This window comes from Ranitomeya imitator, chromosome 1 (genome assembly GCF_032444005.1).
Source record: "Ranitomeya imitator isolate aRanImi1 chromosome 1, aRanImi1.pri, whole genome shotgun sequence".
In the NCBI taxonomy this organism is placed as follows: Eukaryota; Metazoa; Chordata; class Amphibia; order Anura; family Dendrobatidae; genus Ranitomeya; species Ranitomeya imitator.
Genome location: NC_091282.1, coordinates 249,934,769 through 249,952,426, shown reverse-complemented (window position 1 = coordinate 249,952,426; position 17,658 = coordinate 249,934,769). Strand labels below are relative to the sequence as shown.

Below are 17,658 nucleotides of genomic sequence, written 5' to 3'. Positions count from 1 at the left end.
GGAGACCTAACGCTCCCTATACGTACATGGTCTAGATTACTACATGCTCAGCTATAGAGGAGGATCAGTGCAAAACACAATATTATGGCGCATCAAGGACCGATGCGGATTGTTTTAGCTTTCAATCTTTTTTTATGAAGTTTTAGGCTATGTGCACACGCTCTGGATTTCTTGCAGAAAATTCCTGAGAATTCCGGACATTTTCTGCAAGAAATCCGCAAGCGTTTTTGCCGCGTTTTTTTCCGGACACTTCCCAATGCATTTTGGAGTGGGAAATCCACAAAAAAAACCGGAAAATTAATGAACATGCTGCGTTTTTTGCCGCGATGCGTTTTTTTCGTGGAAAAAAACGCATCATGTGCACAAAATTTGCGGAATTCATTCTAAATGATGGGATGCTTATTGTATGCGTTTTTTTTGCGGTTTTATAGCGTTTTTATCGGGAAAAACCGCGAAAAAACCGCAACGTGTGAACACAGCCTTACTGTGTCAAAGACTGCATCGTCTCTACAATGTTTCCAAGCCCCCTCTGAAGAGAATCCCTGCAACGCCATTAATGAGGCCACAAGGAACCTTAGCACCTGCCCAAAGGCAGAAATGGCGGCTTTATATGAATATTGTGGATCATACTTAAAGGTAACCGTGTCAGAATTCTGATGTTATTTGTGAAACAAAACCTGTCTTATGACCTGCACCATATTTATTATTGGTTTCTGTGCCATGTTTCTAGAAGGAATGTGGTTTGCCAAACTGGAAAATGACCTAATGTGCAACACTAGGCCAACGTTTTGGCACACATTTTTGGCAAAAGTCAGTCAACTAACAGTTGGTATAGACTATACAGTCTTAAAATATGTCAGACTTATCAAACTGCATGAAGAAATGATAAATCTGTCACATTTTAAGACTCTACACAGTATAGATCAATCTGCATGTGTCCATAGGTTTTAGAGACTGGCACTGATTAGCCCCCTGATACAGTACAAGTGCAGCCCACACACACTAATAAAGCTCATTTCCATTATATAAATTAGCTGGCGTCTACCACTGGAAACATTAGGAGGATCATTTAAGTGGAGTAAATGGGAAAGACAAAAGCGATGGAAGACTGTGCAGAGTGGTCCATGTACTCGTGTTCTTGTTCTATTATTAAAATGATAAACACACCAGGGCCTGCCGGATGATAAAACCAGGCCAAACACAATGTACAGTTCAAGATATATATTTTATTTGTACAAAAAAAAGAATAAAAACATTCATATATTAACAATACAATCTCATAATGTGGAAAAATACCTCCGAACCAATGTCTGGTTTAAAGTGCGGTGCATGAAAGCTAAACAACAACCCCTCTAAAGTACATAGTGTGGTAAATATAAATCAATTTATTCCTGGTTGTTGCTGCTTAATTGTAATCTCTAGGTCCGCCTGAAGCAAAACATTCGGTCTAATAAAGTGTCAGTGTGTTACCATAATTACTTAAACGCCAGCCAATAAGGCTTGTATGGACTAATACATCATCGAGATTTATTTCCCTAGTTAAACCTCTATATGACACTAATAACTTAGAATGCAAGCAATGCTACCAAATATAAGGCTAGCTAAGATATAAAACAGGAGACCATAATTACCTCTATGCACACACACACGAGACCAGCATAGACCCCTACGCGCGTTTCGATATGTTCTTCCTCTGGGGGCGTTTAAGTAATTATGGTAACACACTGACACTGGTGTGTTTATCATTGTGCTCAATGTGTTCTGTTAAAAAATTTGGACTAATATGTATAAAAATCTATTATTAAAATGCATACTTACTTCGCTTGATTACTGAGAAGAGTGACGTTCACATTTCCAAGCACGAGGTTCAGATATAAACTAAAAAAGAAGACAACACTGATGCGTTAAACTACTTGATAACTGACAGTATTTCCAGCAAGATTCAGCATTTAGTCAGTTATCTACAGGAGAGAGGCTGCCATGTCCCCGTACATTCAGCATTAACACCAGGATCTCGGGAAGGACCCGCATCATGGTTTCATATTCCTGCTCTTCACTTCTCTGCTGACATTACTTAGTCAAATTATAGTGTCTCAATTCTTCACACTATATTGATAATAAAAAAAAAAAAAATCTTTAAATATCACAATCTCATCTAGTTTATGCTGGGAACCATGAAACAAATACCTATATAAAGCAGTAGATGGTTTTCACATGAGAATATTGAAAAAAAGTCTTATACTGTGTTATATCTGGAAAAGACTTATAGATTAGCTGGATCGATATGCATTTCCAGACCTCTGCCAGTATTGCGGCCATGTGTGTTTGCTGTAGGTTTCATCTGCACTACCATCACAGCGCAGATATAAATGTAAAAAGTCCAGACGTGGAATGAATGTAAATCCATGGTTTCATGCGCACTATGATAGCACATTTTACATTATTATATTGGGGGGGGGGGGGGAGGTGAATAGCCCCACTGATCAATTGATCGTAAACACGAACATAAAGTGACAGTGACCAAGATAAAAAAAGAAGAAAAAAAAAAGATTTCCCATCCTGGGCTTTACAGATTTTGTAAATCTTTCACCTTCCTATGTGGACTTTTCAAAGCATTTTTTAAATCCAGCGCTGGAGTGGTGCTATAAATGTAAACCCCCTACCCTCACCCTCCGGCGTCTTCACCGTTTTTCAGGGCCTCTCTGATCCCATCTTGTGAGCGCAGCTTCTGACGAGCCAGAAGTTACATCACAAGCTCTCACTGCAAATCTATGAAAGCCAAAACCAGGCTCTCAGATTTGTATTGAAAAGTGTCCTCCGGCTCGCCCCATGAAACACTGGAGCTGCAGGCAGGTCACTTTTCACAGGAGACCAACGGGAGCTACGCTGGAAAATGAAAGCGGCGGCAGGTGAGTATGAGACAGGGTGGAGAGGACTTGCATTTAAAGCACCAGTTCAGCAGTGCTATTCAAAAAATAAAATAAAAATGCTGGAGTGGTGCTTTAAGAAACTGATTTCTCTCACATGACTTCACTGCTGCACAGTTTTCTGCAAATGTCACCTTCTCAGTACGGCACTGCCCTGGGCAGACACACAACTGGCAGCAGGAATAATGAACAAGCCAACATTGAGCACACAGAAGCCCTGGTACGTGCTGCATGTAATATAAATAAGCTAGCTTTCCATTTTAACAGTATTGTTGGGCGTCCATGGAGCCAGAGAGCGAGGAGGCTGCGGGCCCATTCACTCAGCTGCTTATATCTTCTGTTGTGTAGGAACACTGAAGCTAGGAATAAATGTAAAAATAGAAAAAAATGCTTACTAAAGTGTGTTAACGGGCAGAATTTTCCACACATTTCTCAAACTGACGGGAAGCCTCCATATGCAGGCAGTTACCTCCTTTGTGAGCGGAGGAGGGGGCAGTCACAGAAATGATTGACAACCAGCACACAAGCAGCCAACCCTCCACTGTGAGCATGGACTAGGCACCTCTATTATATTCATCACGTACAACAATATTTTTTTTTTTTTACTTTCAGAAAGTACATTACAGACCAAAAGTTTGGACACACCTTCTCATTTAACCCCTTCCCGACCCATGACGCCACGTAGGCGTCATGAAAGTCGGTGCCATTCCGACCCATGACGCCTATGCGGCGTCATGGAAAGATCGCGTCCCTGCAGATCGGGTGAAAGGGTTAACTCCCATTTCACCCAATCTGCAGGGACAGGGGGAGTGGTAGTTTAGCCCAGGGGGGGTGGCTTCACCCCCTCGTGGCTACGATCGCTCTGATTGGCTGTTGAAAGTGAAACTGCCAATCAGAGCGATTTGTAATATTTCACCTATTATAACGGGTGAAATATTACAATCCAGCCATGGCCGATGCTGAAATATCATCGGCCATGGCTGGAAATACTAGTGTGCCCCCACCCCACCCCACCGATCGCCCCCCCCCAGCCCTCCGATCTGGCCGGTACACTGCTCCGGCTCCCCTCCGTCCAGTGCTCCGCTCCCCCCCGTGCTCTTGTCCGCTCCCCCCGTGCTCCAATCACCCCCCCTGCACTCCGATCCACCCCCCCCCCCCCCGGTGCTCTGTTCCACCCCCCCCGTGCTCCATTCCAGCCCCCCGTGCTCCGTTCCACGCCCCCCGTGCTCCGTTCCACCCCTCCCGCACTCCGATTCCCCCCCCCCGTGCTCCGATCCCCCCCCCCCCCCCCGTGGTCCCCCCCCCCACCCCATCATACTTACCGATCCAGCCGGGGTCCCGTCCGTCTTCTCCCTGGGCGCCGCCATCTTCCAAAATGGCGGGCGCATGCGCAGTGCGCCCGCCGAATCTGCCGGCCGGCAGATTCGTTCCAAAGTGCATTTTGATCACTGAGATAGATTATATCTCAGTGATCAAAATAAAAAAAATAATAAATGACCCCCCCCCCCCTTTGTCACCCCCATAAGTAGGGACAATAAAAAAAATAAAGAAATTTTTTTTTTCCCACTAATGCTAGAATATCGTTAGGGTTAGGGTTAGGGTTAGGGTTAGGGCTAGGGGTAGGGTTAGGGGTAGGGTTAGGGGTAGGGTTAGGGGTAGGGTTAGGGCTAGGGGTAGGGTTAGGGCTAGGGGTAGGGGTAGGGCTAGGGTTTCGGTATGTGCACACGTATTCTGGTCCTCTGCGGATTTTTCCGCTGCGGATTTGATAAATCCGCAGTGCTAAACCGCGGCGGATTTACCGCGGTTTTTCTGCGCATTTCACTGCGGTTTTACAACTGCGATTTTCTATTTGAGCAGTTGTAAAACCGCTGCGGAATCCGCACAAAGAAGTGACATGCTGCGGAATGTAAACCGCTGCGTTTCCGTGCAGTTTTTCCGCAGCATGGGCACAGCGATTTTTGTTTCCCGTAGGTTTACATTGAACTGTAAACTCATGGGAAACTGCTGCGGATCCGCAGCGTTTTCCGCAGCGTGTGCACATACCTTTAGAATTAGGCTATGTGCACACGGTGCGGATTTGGCTGCGGATCCGCAGCAGTGTTCAATCAGGTTTACAGTACCATGTAAACATATGAAAAATCAAATCCGCTGTGCCCATGGTGCGGAAAATACCGCGCGGAAACGCTGCGTTGTATTTTCCGCAGCATGTCAATTCTTTGTGCGGATTCCGCAGCGTTTTACACCTGTTCCTCAATAGGAATCCGCAGGTGAAATCCGCACAAAAAACACTGGAAATCCGCGGAAAATCCGCAGGTAAAACGCAGTGCCTTTTACCCGCGGATTTTTCAAAAATGGTGCGAAAATATCTCACACGAATCCGCAACGTGGGCACATAGCCTTAGGGTTACGGTTGGAATTAGGGTTGTGGTTATGGTTAGGGGTGTGTTGGGGTTAGGGTTGTGGTTAGGGGTGTGTTGCGGTTAGGGTTGTGTTTAGGGTTATGGCTACAGTTGGGATTAGGGTTAGGGGTGTGTTGGGGTTAGTGTTGGAGGTAGAATTGAGGGGTTACCACTGTTTAGGCACATCAGGGGTCTCCAAACGCAACATGGCGCCACCATTGATTCCAGCCAATCTCGTATTCAAAAAGTCAAATGGTGCTCCCTCACTTCCGAGCCCTGACGTGTGCCCAAACAGTGGTTTACCCCCACATATGGGGTACCAGCATACTCAGGACAAACTGCGCAACAATTACTGGGGTCCAATTTCTCCTGTTACCCTTGTGAATCAAAAAAAATGCTTGCTAAAACATAATTTTTGAGGAAAGAAAAATGATTTTTTATTTTCACGGCTCTGCGTTGTAAACGTCTGTGAAGCACTTGGGGGTTCAAAGTGCTCACCACATATCTAGATAAGTTCCTTGGGGGGTCTAATTTCTAAAATGGGGTCACTTGTGGGGGTTTCTACTGTTTAGGCACACCAGGGGCTCTGCAAACGCAACGTGACACCCGCAGACCATTCCATCAAAGTCTGCATTTCAAAAGTCACTACTTCCCTTCTGAGCCCCGACGTGTGCCCAAACAGTGGTTTACCCCCACTCATGGGGTATAGGCGTACTCAGGAGAAACTGGACAACAACTTTTGGGGTCCAATTTCTCCTGTAACCCTTGGGAAAATAAAAAATTCTGGGCTAAATAATTATTTTTGAGGAAAGAAAACGTATTTATTATTTTCACGGCTCTGCATTATAAACTTCTATGAAGCACTTGGGGGTTCAAAGTGCTCACCACACATCTAGATAAGTTCCTTTCGGGGTCTAGTTTCCAAAATGGGGTCACTTGTGGGGGGTTTCTACTGTTTAGGCACATCAGGGGCTCTGCAAACGCAACGTGACGCCCGCAGAGCATTCCATCAAAGTCTGCATTTCAAAACGTCACTACTTCAATTCCAAGCCCCGGCATGTGCCCAAACAGTAGTTTACCCCCACATATGGGGTATCACCGTACTCAGGAGAAACTGGACAACAAATATTGGGGTCAAATTTCTCCTGTTACCCTTGGGAAAATTAAAAAATTCTGGGCTAAATAATTATTTTTGAGGAAAGAAAACGTATTTATTATTTTCACGGCTCTGCATTATAAACTTCTATGAAGCGCTTGGGGGTTCAAAGTGCTCACCACACATCTAGAAAAGTTCCTTTCGGGGTCTAGTTTCCAAAATGCGGTCACTTGTGGGGGGTTTCTACTGTTAAGCCACATCAGGGGCTCTGCAAACGCAACGTGACGCCCACAGAGCATTCCATCAAAGTCTGCATTTCAAAACGTCACTACTTCACTTCCGACCCTCGGCATGTGCCCAAACAGTGGTTTACCCCCACATATGGGGTATCAGCGTACTCAGGAGAAACTGGACAACAACTTTTGGGGTCCAATTTCTTCTGTAACCCTTGGGAAAATAAAAAATTCTGGGCTAAATAATTATTTTTGAGGAAAGAAAACGTATTTATTATTTTCACGGCTCTGCATTATAAACTTCTATGAAGCACTTGGGGGTTCAAAGTGCTCACCACACATCTAGATAAGTTCCTTTGGGGGTCTAGTTTCCAAAATGGGGTCACTTGTGGGGGGTTTCTACTGTTAAGCCACATCAGGGGCTCTGCAAACGCAACGTGACGCCCACAGAGCATTCCATCAAAGTCTGCATTTCAAAACGTCACTACTTCACTTCCGAGCCCCGGCATGTGCCCAAACAGTGATTTACCCCCACATATGGGGTATCATCGTACTCAGGAGAAACTGGACAACAACTTTTGGGGTCAAATTTCTCCTGTTACCCTTGGGAAAATAAAAAATTGCAGGCTAAAAGATCATTTTTGAGAAAATAATTTTTTTTTTTTTTTTCATGGCTCTGCGTTATAAACTTCTGTGAAGCACTTGGGGGTTCAAAGTCCTCACCACACATCTAGATTAGTTCCTTTGGGGGTCTAGTTTCCAAAATGGTGTCATTTCTGGGGGATCTCCAATGTTTAGGCACACAGGGGCTCTCCAAACGTGACATGGTGTCCGCTAATGATTGGAGCTAATTTTCCATTTAAAAAGCCAAATGGCGTGCCATCCCTTCCGAGCCCTGCCGTGCGCCCAAACAGTGGTTTACCCCCACATATTGGGTATCTGCGTACTCAGGACAAACAGGACAACAATATTTGGGGTCCAATTTCTCCTATTATCCTTGGCAAAATAGGAAATTCCAGGCTAAAAAATCATTTTTGAGGAAAGAAAAATTATTTTTTATTTTCATGGCTCTGCGTTATAAACTTCTGTGAAGCACCTGGGGGTTTAAAGTGCTCAATATGCATCTAGATAAGTTCCTTGGGGGGTCTAGTTTCCAAAATGGGGTCACTTGTGGGGGAGCTCCAATGTTTAGGCACACAGGGGCTCTCCAAACGCGACATGGTGTCCGCTAACAATTGGAGCTAATTTTCCATTCAAAAAGTCAAATGGCGCGCCTTCCCTTCCGAGCCCTGCCGAGTGCCCAAACAGTGGTTTACCCCCACATATGAGGTATCGACGTACTCGGGAGAAATTGCCCAACAAATTTTATGATCCATTTTACCCTACTGCCCATGTGAAAATGAAAAAATTGAGGCGAAAAGAATTTTTTTGTGAAAAAAAAGTACTTTTTCATTTTTACAGATCAATTTGTGAAGCACCTGAGGGTTTAAAGTGCTCACTAGGCATCTAAATAAGTTCCTTGGGGGGTCTAGTTTCCAAAATGGGGTCACTTGTGGGGGAGCGCCAATGTTTAGGCACACAGGAGCTCTCCAAACGCGACATGGTGTCCGCTAACGATGGAAATAATTTTTCATTCAAAAAGTCAAATGGCGCTCCTTCCCTTCCGAGCCTTACCATGTGCCCAAACAGTGGTTTACCCCCACATGTGAGGTATTGGTGTACTCAGGAGAAATTGCCCAACACATTTTAGGATCTATTTTATCCTGTTGCCCATGTGAAAATGAAAAAATTGAGGCTAAAAGAATTTTTTTGTGAAAAAAAAGTACTTTTTCATTTTTACGGATTAATTTGTGAAGCACCTGGGGGTTCAAAGTGCTCACTATGCATCTAGATAAGTTCCTTGGGGCGTCTAGTTTCCAAAATGGGGTCACTTGTGGGGGAGCTCCAATTTTTAGGCACACGGGGGTTCTCCAAACGTGACATGGTGTCCGCTAAAGAGTGGAGCCAATTTTTGATTCAAAAAGTCAAATGGCGCTCCTTCCCTTCCAAGCCCTGCCGTGCGCCCAAACAGTGGTTTACCCCCACATATGAGGTATCAGCGTACTCAGGACAAATTGGACAACAACTTTCGTGGTTCAGTTTCTCCTTTTACCATTGGGAAAATAAAAAAATTGTTGCTAAAAGATAATTTTTGTGACTAAAAAGTTAAATGTTCATTTTTTCCTTCCATGTTGCTTCTGCTGCTGTGAAGCACCTGAAGGGTTAATAAACTTCTTGAATGTGGTTTTGAGTACCTTGAGGGGTGCAGTTTTTAGAATGGTGTCACTTTTGGGTATTTTCAGCCATATAGACCCCTCAAACTGACTTCAAATGTGAGGTGGTCCCTAAAAAAAATGGTTTTGTAAATTTCGCTGTAAAAATGACAAATCGCTGGTCAAATTTTAACCCTTATAACTTCCTAACAAAAAAAAATTTTGTTTCCAAAATTGTGCTGATGTAAAGTAAACATGTGGGAAATGTTATTTATTAACTATTTTGTGTCACATATCTCTCTGGTTTAACAGAATAAAAATTCAAAATGTGAAAATTGCGAAATTTTCGCCAAATTTCCGTTTTTATCACAAATAAACGCAGAATTTATTGACCTAAATTTACCACTAACATGAAGCCCAATATGTCACGAAAAAACAATCTCAGAACCGCTAGGATCCGTTGAAGCGTTCCTGAGTTATTACCTCATAAAGGGACACTGGTCAGAATTGCAAAAAACGGCAAGGTCTTTAAGGTCAAAATAGGCTGGGTCATGAAGGGGTTAAAGATTTTTCTGTATTTTCATGACTATGAAAATTGTACATTCACACTGAAGGCATCAAAACTATGAATTAACACATGTGGAATTGTATACCGCATATACTCGAGTATAAGCCAAGATTTTCAGCCCATTTTTTTGGGCTGAAAGTCCCCCTCTCGGCTTATACTCGAGTCATACCCAGGGGTTGGCAGAGGAGGGGGAGGGGGAGCTGTCTAATTATACTCACCTGCTCCTGGTGCGGTCCCTGGCTCCCCGGCGCCGCAGCTTCTTCCTGTACTGAGCAGTCACATGGTACCACTCATTACAGTAATGAATATGCAGCTCCACCTCCCACAGGGGTGGAGCGGCATATTCATTACAGTAATGAGCGGTAACGGTGACCGCTCAATACAGGAAGAACCTGCGGCGCCGGGAAAGCAGGGACTGCATTGCGCCAGGAGCATGGGAGTATAATGGGCTGGGGGAGCGCTGCGCGATAGTCACCTCTCCTCGCTCCGGGCGCCGCTCCATCTTCAGCGTCTTCTACAGTGACACTCAGGTCAGAGGGCGCGGTGACGCAGTTAGTGCACACCCTCTGCCTGAACGTCAGTGCAGAAGACGCTGAAGATGGAGTGGCGCCGGAACGAGGAGCAGGTGAATATTGAAAGTGCCGGGGGCCTGAGCAACAGAGGGCAGCATGTGATTTTTTTTTTTTAATCGCAGCAACAGCAAATGGGGCATGTGTCTGTATGGAGCATCATATGGGGCATAATCAACGTTTGTGCAGCACTATATGGGGCAAGTGTCTGTATGGAGCATCATATGGGGCCATGTGCAGCACTATATGGGGCAATTGTCTGTATGGAGCATCATATGGGGCCATAACGTTTGTGCAGCACTATATGGTCAAGTGTCTATATGGGGCCATAATCAACGTTTGTGCAGCATTGTATGGGGCAAGTGTCTGTATGGAGCATCTTATGGGGCCATTATTAACCTTTATGCAGGATTACATGGGGCATATTTTAATACGGAGCATCTTATGGGGCCCATCATGAACTGTATGGAGCATTATATGGGGCTCCTGTTTCAATATGGATATTCAAAAACACTTAACCTACTGATGTCTCAATTAATTTTACTTTTATTGGTATCTATTTTTATTTTGACATTTACCGGTAGCTGATGCATTTCCCACCCTAGGCTTATACTCGAGTCATTAAGTTTTCCCAGTTTTTTGTGGCAAAAATAGGGGGGGAGGGGGTCGGCTCATACTCGGGTCGGCTTATACTCGAGTATATACGGTACTTAAAAAGTGTGAAACAACTGAAATTAGGTCTTATATTCTAGGTTCTTCAAAGTAGCCACCTTTTGCTTTGCACACTCTTGGCATTCTCTTGATGAGCTTCAAGAGGTAGTCACCGGGAATGATCTTCCAACAATCTTGAAGGAGTTCCCATAGATGCTTAGCACTTGTTGGCCCTTTTGCCTTCACTCTGCGGTCCAGCTCACCCCACACCATCTCGATTGGGTTCAGGTCCGGTGAGTGTGGAGGCCAGGTCATCTGGCGTAGCACCCCATCACTCTCCTTATTGGTCAAATAGCCCTTACACAGCCTGGAGGTGTGTTTGGGGTCATTGTCCTGTTGAAAAATAAATGATGGTCCAACTAAACGCAAACCGGATGGAATAGCATGCCACTGCAAGATGCTGTGGTAGCCATGATGGTTCAGTATGCCTTCAATTTTGAATAAATCCCCAACAGTGTCACCAGCAAAGCACCCCCACACCATCACACCTCCTCCTCCATGCTTCACGGTGGGACCCAAACATGTAGAGTCCATCCGTTCACTTTTTCTGCGTCGCACAAAGACACGGTGGTTGGAACCAAAGATCTCAAATCTGGACTCATCAGACCAAAGCACAGATTTCCACTGGTCTAATGTCCATTCCTTGTGTTCTTTAGCCCAAACAAGTCTCTTCTGCTTGTTGCCTGTCCTTAGCAGTGGTTTCCTAGAAGCTATTTTACCATGAAGGTCTGCTGCACAAAGTCTCCTCTTAACAGTTGTTGTAGAGATGTGTCTGCTGCTAGAACTCTGTGTGGCATTGACCTGGTCTCTAATCTTAGCTGCTGTTAACCTGCGATTTCTGAGGCTGGTGAATCGAATAAACTTATCCTCAGAAGCAGAGGTGACTCTTGGTCTTCCTTTCGTGGGGCGGTCCTCATGTGAGCCAGTTTCTTTGAAGCGCTTGATGGTTTTTGCCATTGCATTTGGGGACACTTTCAAAGTTTTCCCAATTTTTCGGACTGACTGACCAGCAAGAAATCCCACTTATTAAACCTAACAGGGCACACCTGTGAAGTGAAAACCATTCCAGCTTACTACATCTTGAAGCTCATCAAGAGAATGCCAAGAGTGTGCAAAGCAGTCATCAAAGCAAAAAGGTGACTACTTTGAAGAACCTAGACTATAAGACATAATTTCAGTTGTTTCACACTTTTTTGTTAAGTATATAATTCCACATGTGTTAATTCATAGTTTTGATGCCTTCAGTGTGAATGTACAATTTTCATATGAAAATACAGAAAAATCTTTAAATGAGAAGGTGTGTCCAACCTTTTGGTCTGTACTGTATATCACCCGTGATATTATATTCGCCTAGTCATACTAGGTGCATTCTGAAAACATTCTCCCAGCTTATCTGAACTTGTCGTTGACCTTTGATAAGCTTCTCATTTCCAAAGTACAAATTTTTCAAGGACACAGTCAATCAACCAAGATCTTATGGCAAACTGTGCATAAGATACCGGCTTCATCACGTTGCATTTACACATTCATGGAAACTAGCAGAGACAACGAGGCAATTTTTCTACTCAAAGACAAACTTTACTCCTTCGAGGATAACAAATATCTGAACTGAGTTTTAAATGGAATCTGTGCTCAGTGCTGTCCTAAAGCTGGCATAAACCAGGCGACAGAGCCCAATTATAGCACTGTATTACTGGATTGTATGCTGGTTCACAAACCACATTTTCTGGACTGGACACAGACCTCCTTTCCTGACCTCACATATTTATAAATATCTGCTGAATTCAGATTGAGAGACCTACAGCTGGTCTGGAAATAGGGGTCTAAACAAAGACTGTTGAGCTTGAATGTGTGACGTCAGCCTATCTATTTTTATGTAGAGCTGGTGAACCAAGAGGACATCACTTATGTGTTCTAGTATCTATGAACTCTTATTTCTCCAATTGTGCATTTAAATATGCGTTTTCTAAATCTTAGTAAAAAAAAGAAAAAGAAGCCATCCAAGTGTAACGGTGCAGAGCATCTAACTGATTACAAGTGACCATTAACCCCTTCAAGACGCAGCCCTTTTTCATTTTTGAGTTTTCATTTTTCGCTCCCCTCCTTCCCAGAGCCATAACTTTTTTATTTTTCCGTCAATATGGCCATGTGAGGGCTTATTTTTTGAGGGACGAGTTGTACTTTTGAACGACACCATTGGATTTACCATGTTTTGTACTAGAAAACAGGAAAAAAATTCCAAGTGTGATGAAATTGCAAAAAAGTGCAATCCCACACTTGTTTTTTGATTGGCTTTTTTTGCTAGGTTCACTAAATGCTAGAACTGACCTGCCATTATTATTCTCCACGTCATTACGAGTTCATAGACACCAAACATGTCTAGGTTATTTGGTATCTAAGTGGTGAAAAAAAATTCCAAACTCTGCTAAAAAAAAAATAAATAAAAAAAATTGTGCCATTCTCCGATACCCGTAGCGTTTCCATTTTTCGAGATCTCAGGTTGGGTGAAGGCTTATTTTTTACGCATCGAGCTGACGTTTTTAATGATACCACTTTTGTGCAGATATGTTCTTTTGATCACCCGCTATTGCATTTTAATGCAATGTCGCGGCGACCAAAAAAACGTAATTCTGGCGTTTTTTTTCTCGCTACGCCATTTAGCGATCAGGTTTATCCTTTTTTTAGTTGATAGATCAGACGATTCTGAACGCGGTGATACCAAATATGTGAATGTTTGATTTTTTTATTGTTTTATTTTGAATGAGGCGAAATTGGGGTGATTTAAACTTTTATATTTTTTTATAAAAACCTTTTTTTTAAACTTTTGCCATGCTTCAATAGCCTCCATGGGAGGCTAGAAGCTGGCACAACTGGATCAGCTCAGCTACATAGGAGCGATCATCAGATCACTCCTATGCGGCTGAATTACAAGGCTTGCTGTGAGTGCCGACCACAGGGTGGCGCTCACAGCAAGCCGGCATCAGCAACCATAGAGGTCTCAAGGAGACCTCAGGTTGTCATGCCGATGCATTTCTGACCCCCGATCACATGACGGGGGTCGGCAACGCGCGCATTTCTGGCCTGATGGCTGGAAGCGGTAGTTAAATGCCGTTGTCAGCGTTTGACAGCGGCATTTAACTAGTTAATAGCGGCGGGTGGATCGCGATTCCACCTGCCGCTATTGCGCGCACATGTCAGCTGTACAAAACAGCTGACATGTTGCGACTGATGTGGGCACAGCGCCGGAGCCCACATCAAAGAAGGAGACACGACATGCGCCGTACTAGTAAAGCACATGTCGTGAAGGGGTTACAGGACATCTCTCAGCACATCGCTCGGTGCATCAAGGAGGGGCCAAACTTTAATATACACCTCCCCACCTGCTTGTTTTCCTTCCTGCTCTACCCTCCCTCTTCTTTGATAGACAGCTCTGGCTTCATAGAGCCAGAGAAGGGTTGATATAGGTGGAAAACAACACAGGTAGGAGGGTGTATATAAATGATTGGCAACGTCGTGAAGCACCAAGCACTTGTCCTTGGGTTCAACAGTCATTCTGAGCAGAGAGTCCCTTTAAGAGTGGAATTTCATTGATCACGCTTGTATGCCAAATCAAGTGATATGCCATTAACGTGCATGATGGAAATACCCTGAGTAAGTAAAAAGATTCACAGGACCTATCGGCCACTTGCATAGCTCATGGCCGCTGGACCACTGACCCTCCTCCTACCTGCAGCTTCCCCGTCGCTTCTTCTGAATAGTAGGCCCACCATCATGCATCCACCTCTAATCAGAAGAGGAGCCAGATGTGCTGCAGGTAAGAAGTGGTTAACAGTTCCCTGGTCAGGCAGCTACAGACTACCGACATGGCAGGTGAAACCGGGTCCTGCAGATTCTTTTCCTTCACCTGCAACCCTACATAAATGAGTTTGCCCTCAAAATGATCAAATACAAGCTACGATTCCAAACTTACCCATTTTTCTTTGGTAAATAGGCTTCCATGTCAAAGAACACATTGTGCCTCTCTTTTATGGTGCTATCTATTTGTTGGATGAGGTCCGTCTCTCCAAGGCTTGCCGACTGTTTGTGTCTTGATGGAAAAACACAAGAGAGTATAGGAAGATAACATAGAAGTTGCCGAAACACACAACATTAAAGAAAGCAATACAAACTATAATGCGGAGATACACTATTGTGAACTTTTTATATGTTCAGATACTTTTAAAAACAGACTGCAGACTAATTTCGCTTGCTCTTCAAGCAAACAAAATTTGTTGGCTGCAAAGGGTCACCGATGAGAGAACTTGCCGCATGTATGCACTCATTTATTGTGAGAGCATTAGGACTTGATTTATAGGCCATTATTTGGTGACATTACCCCAATTTGCAGCATTATTATATTAATATTACGTGCCCAAAATAATCATTTTACAATTAAAGGGAATCGGTCAGCAAGTTTGTGCAACCTAATATCGCAGCAGCATTATGTAGAGGCTGAGACCCCGATTCCAGTGATGTGTCACTTACTAGGCTGTCTGTGTGTTACTGTTTCAATAAAATAAGTGTTTTTATCAGTAGGAGATTATCACTAGAAGACTAGTTGTCTCACGCCATGTACTTCTGATCTGTGTAACCCTGCCCCCACTAATCATAGACAGCTTTCTGTCTATGTACAGTTACACAGAAAGCTGCTAATCAGTGGTGCGGAAGAGGTTATACAGGGCTCAGCATTCTGAACAATGCTAGATCTGCAGCAGACAAAACAGCACGCAGACCAGTAAGGAATACATCGCTGGAATCAGGGTTTTTATCCCTACTTAATGCTGCCTTAACAATCAGAGGTATTTTTGCATTTATTGCTCCCCTTCTTCCCAGAGCCATAACTTAAATTTTTTAGGTCAAAATGGCCAAGTGAGACCTTGTTTTTTGCTGGACGAGTTGTACTTTTGAAAACACCATTGATTTTACCATATTGTGTATTGGAAAATGGGAAAAAAATTCCAAGTGCTGTGAAATTGAAAAAAAAGTACAATCCCACAGTTGTTTTTTGTTTGGCTTTTTCACCAGGTTCACTAAATGCTAAAACTGACCTGCCATTATGATTCTCTAGGTCATTACAAGTTCATAGGCACCAAAATGTCTAGTTTTGTTTTTTTTTTTAAGTGGTGGAAAAAAAATCCAATTTTTAAAAAATAAAAAAAATTGCGCCATTTTCAGATACTTCTAGAGTCTCCATTTTTCGTGATATCGGGTTGGGTGATGGCTTATTTTCTGCGCGCCAATCTGACGGTTTTGGTGCAGATACTATCTTTTGATCAGCCATTACTTGCGGCGACCAAACAACTTTAATTTTGCCGTATTTACTTTTTTCTCATTACGTCTTTAATGATTGGGTTAATTATTTTTTATATTGATAGATCAGGCGATTGTGAACGCGACATTACCAAATGTGTGCATGTTTGATTTTTTTTTATTGTTTTATTTTGAATGGGGTGAAATGAGGGTGATTAGAACTTTTATATTATTTTTTTAATATTTCTAAAACTTTTTTTTTTTACTTTTGGCATGCTTCAATAGTCTCCATAGGAGACTAGAAGCTGCACTTGTCCGATCGGCTGTGTTACATACAGGCGATGATCAGATTACCTGTATGTAGCAGAAATACTCACTTGCTATGAGTGCCGACCACCGGGCGGCGCTCATAGCAATCTGGCTATGACAGCCACAGAGGTCTGCTGGAGACCTCTGGTTGTCATGCCAACCCATCGGTGACCTGCGATCACGTGACAGGGTCACCGATGGGAGCGATTTCCGGCGCGCTTGCCGGAAGAGCAAGTTAAATGCCGCTGTCAGATTGATAGCGGCATTTAACTTGTTAACAGCCGTGGGTGGATCATGATTCCACTGACGACTGTTGAGGGCACATGTCAGCTGTATACATGCAAACAGGGGGGAGTCAGACATCGGCGTATCATTACGCACAATGTCGGAAAGGGGCTCTTTATGTAGCAATAACTCTGGAATGCTTCAACATATCCCACTGATTTGGAGATTGTTTTTTCGGGACATATTACACTTTATGATAATGGTAAAAAATGTTAAAAATAGCAATTTTCAACCTTTGAATGATTATTAGGGATGAGCGAATATACTCTGTGCCGCAGCTGAATGATTTACATCTGTTAGCCAGCATAAGTACATGTGGGGGTTGCCTGGTTGCTAGGGAATCCCCATATGTAATCAAGCAGGCTAAGGGTATGTGCACACGATGCAGATTTAGTGCAGAAAAATCTGCTGCAGTTCTGCACTAAATCTGGATCTCCTGGCAGAATCTGCAGGTGCGTTTTTTATGCGTTTTTCAGTGCAGTTTTTGGTGCAGTTTTGGTGCAGATTTGAAGTGCGTTTTTTGTGCGTTTTTTGAGCGTTTTTTCATGCAGTTTTGTAAGCGTTTTTTAAAGCTAAATTAATAAAGTTAAAAACCCTAGCCTTAACCCTAACCCTAGCCATAACCCTAACCCTAGCCATAACCCTAACCCTAACCCTAGCCCTAACCCTAGCCCTAACCCTAGCCATAACCCTAGCCATAACCCTAGCCCTAGCCATAACCCTAGCCCTAACCCTAGCCCTACCCCTAACCCTAGCCATAACCCTAGCCATAACCCTAACCCTAACCCTAGCCCTACCCCTAACCCTAGCCATAACCCTAGCCATAACCCTAGCCCTAACCCTAACCCTAGCCATTACCCTAACCCTAGTGGGGGAAAAAAAAAAATTCTTTATTTTTTTTATTGTTCCTACCTATGGGGGTGACAAAGGGGGGGGGTCATTTACTATTTTTTTATTTTGATCACTGAGATATAAATTATCTCAGTGATCAAAATGCACTTTGGAACGAATCTGCCGGCC

At 43.6% G+C, this 17,658-nt stretch overlaps 1 protein-coding gene across 4 annotated transcripts in view; it reads right to left on the bottom strand.

Annotated features, from left to right (window-relative positions):
• The window catches only part of TMEM120B (transmembrane protein 120B), a 75,062-nt gene that overhangs the window by 31,346 nt on the left and 26,058 nt on the right, over positions 1–17,658 (bottom strand). For all 4 annotated transcript variants that reach the window (XM_069755473.1, XM_069755461.1, XM_069755468.1 and 1 more), the window contains 2 exons: positions 14,726–14,842; positions 1,819–1,878 (listed from right to left, as the gene is read on the bottom strand). In XM_069755473.1, coding sequence (XP_069611574.1) covers positions 1,819–1,878; positions 14,726–14,842 — 177 coding nt within the window. The remainder of the gene's footprint in view (positions 1–1,818; positions 1,879–14,725; positions 14,843–17,658) is intronic.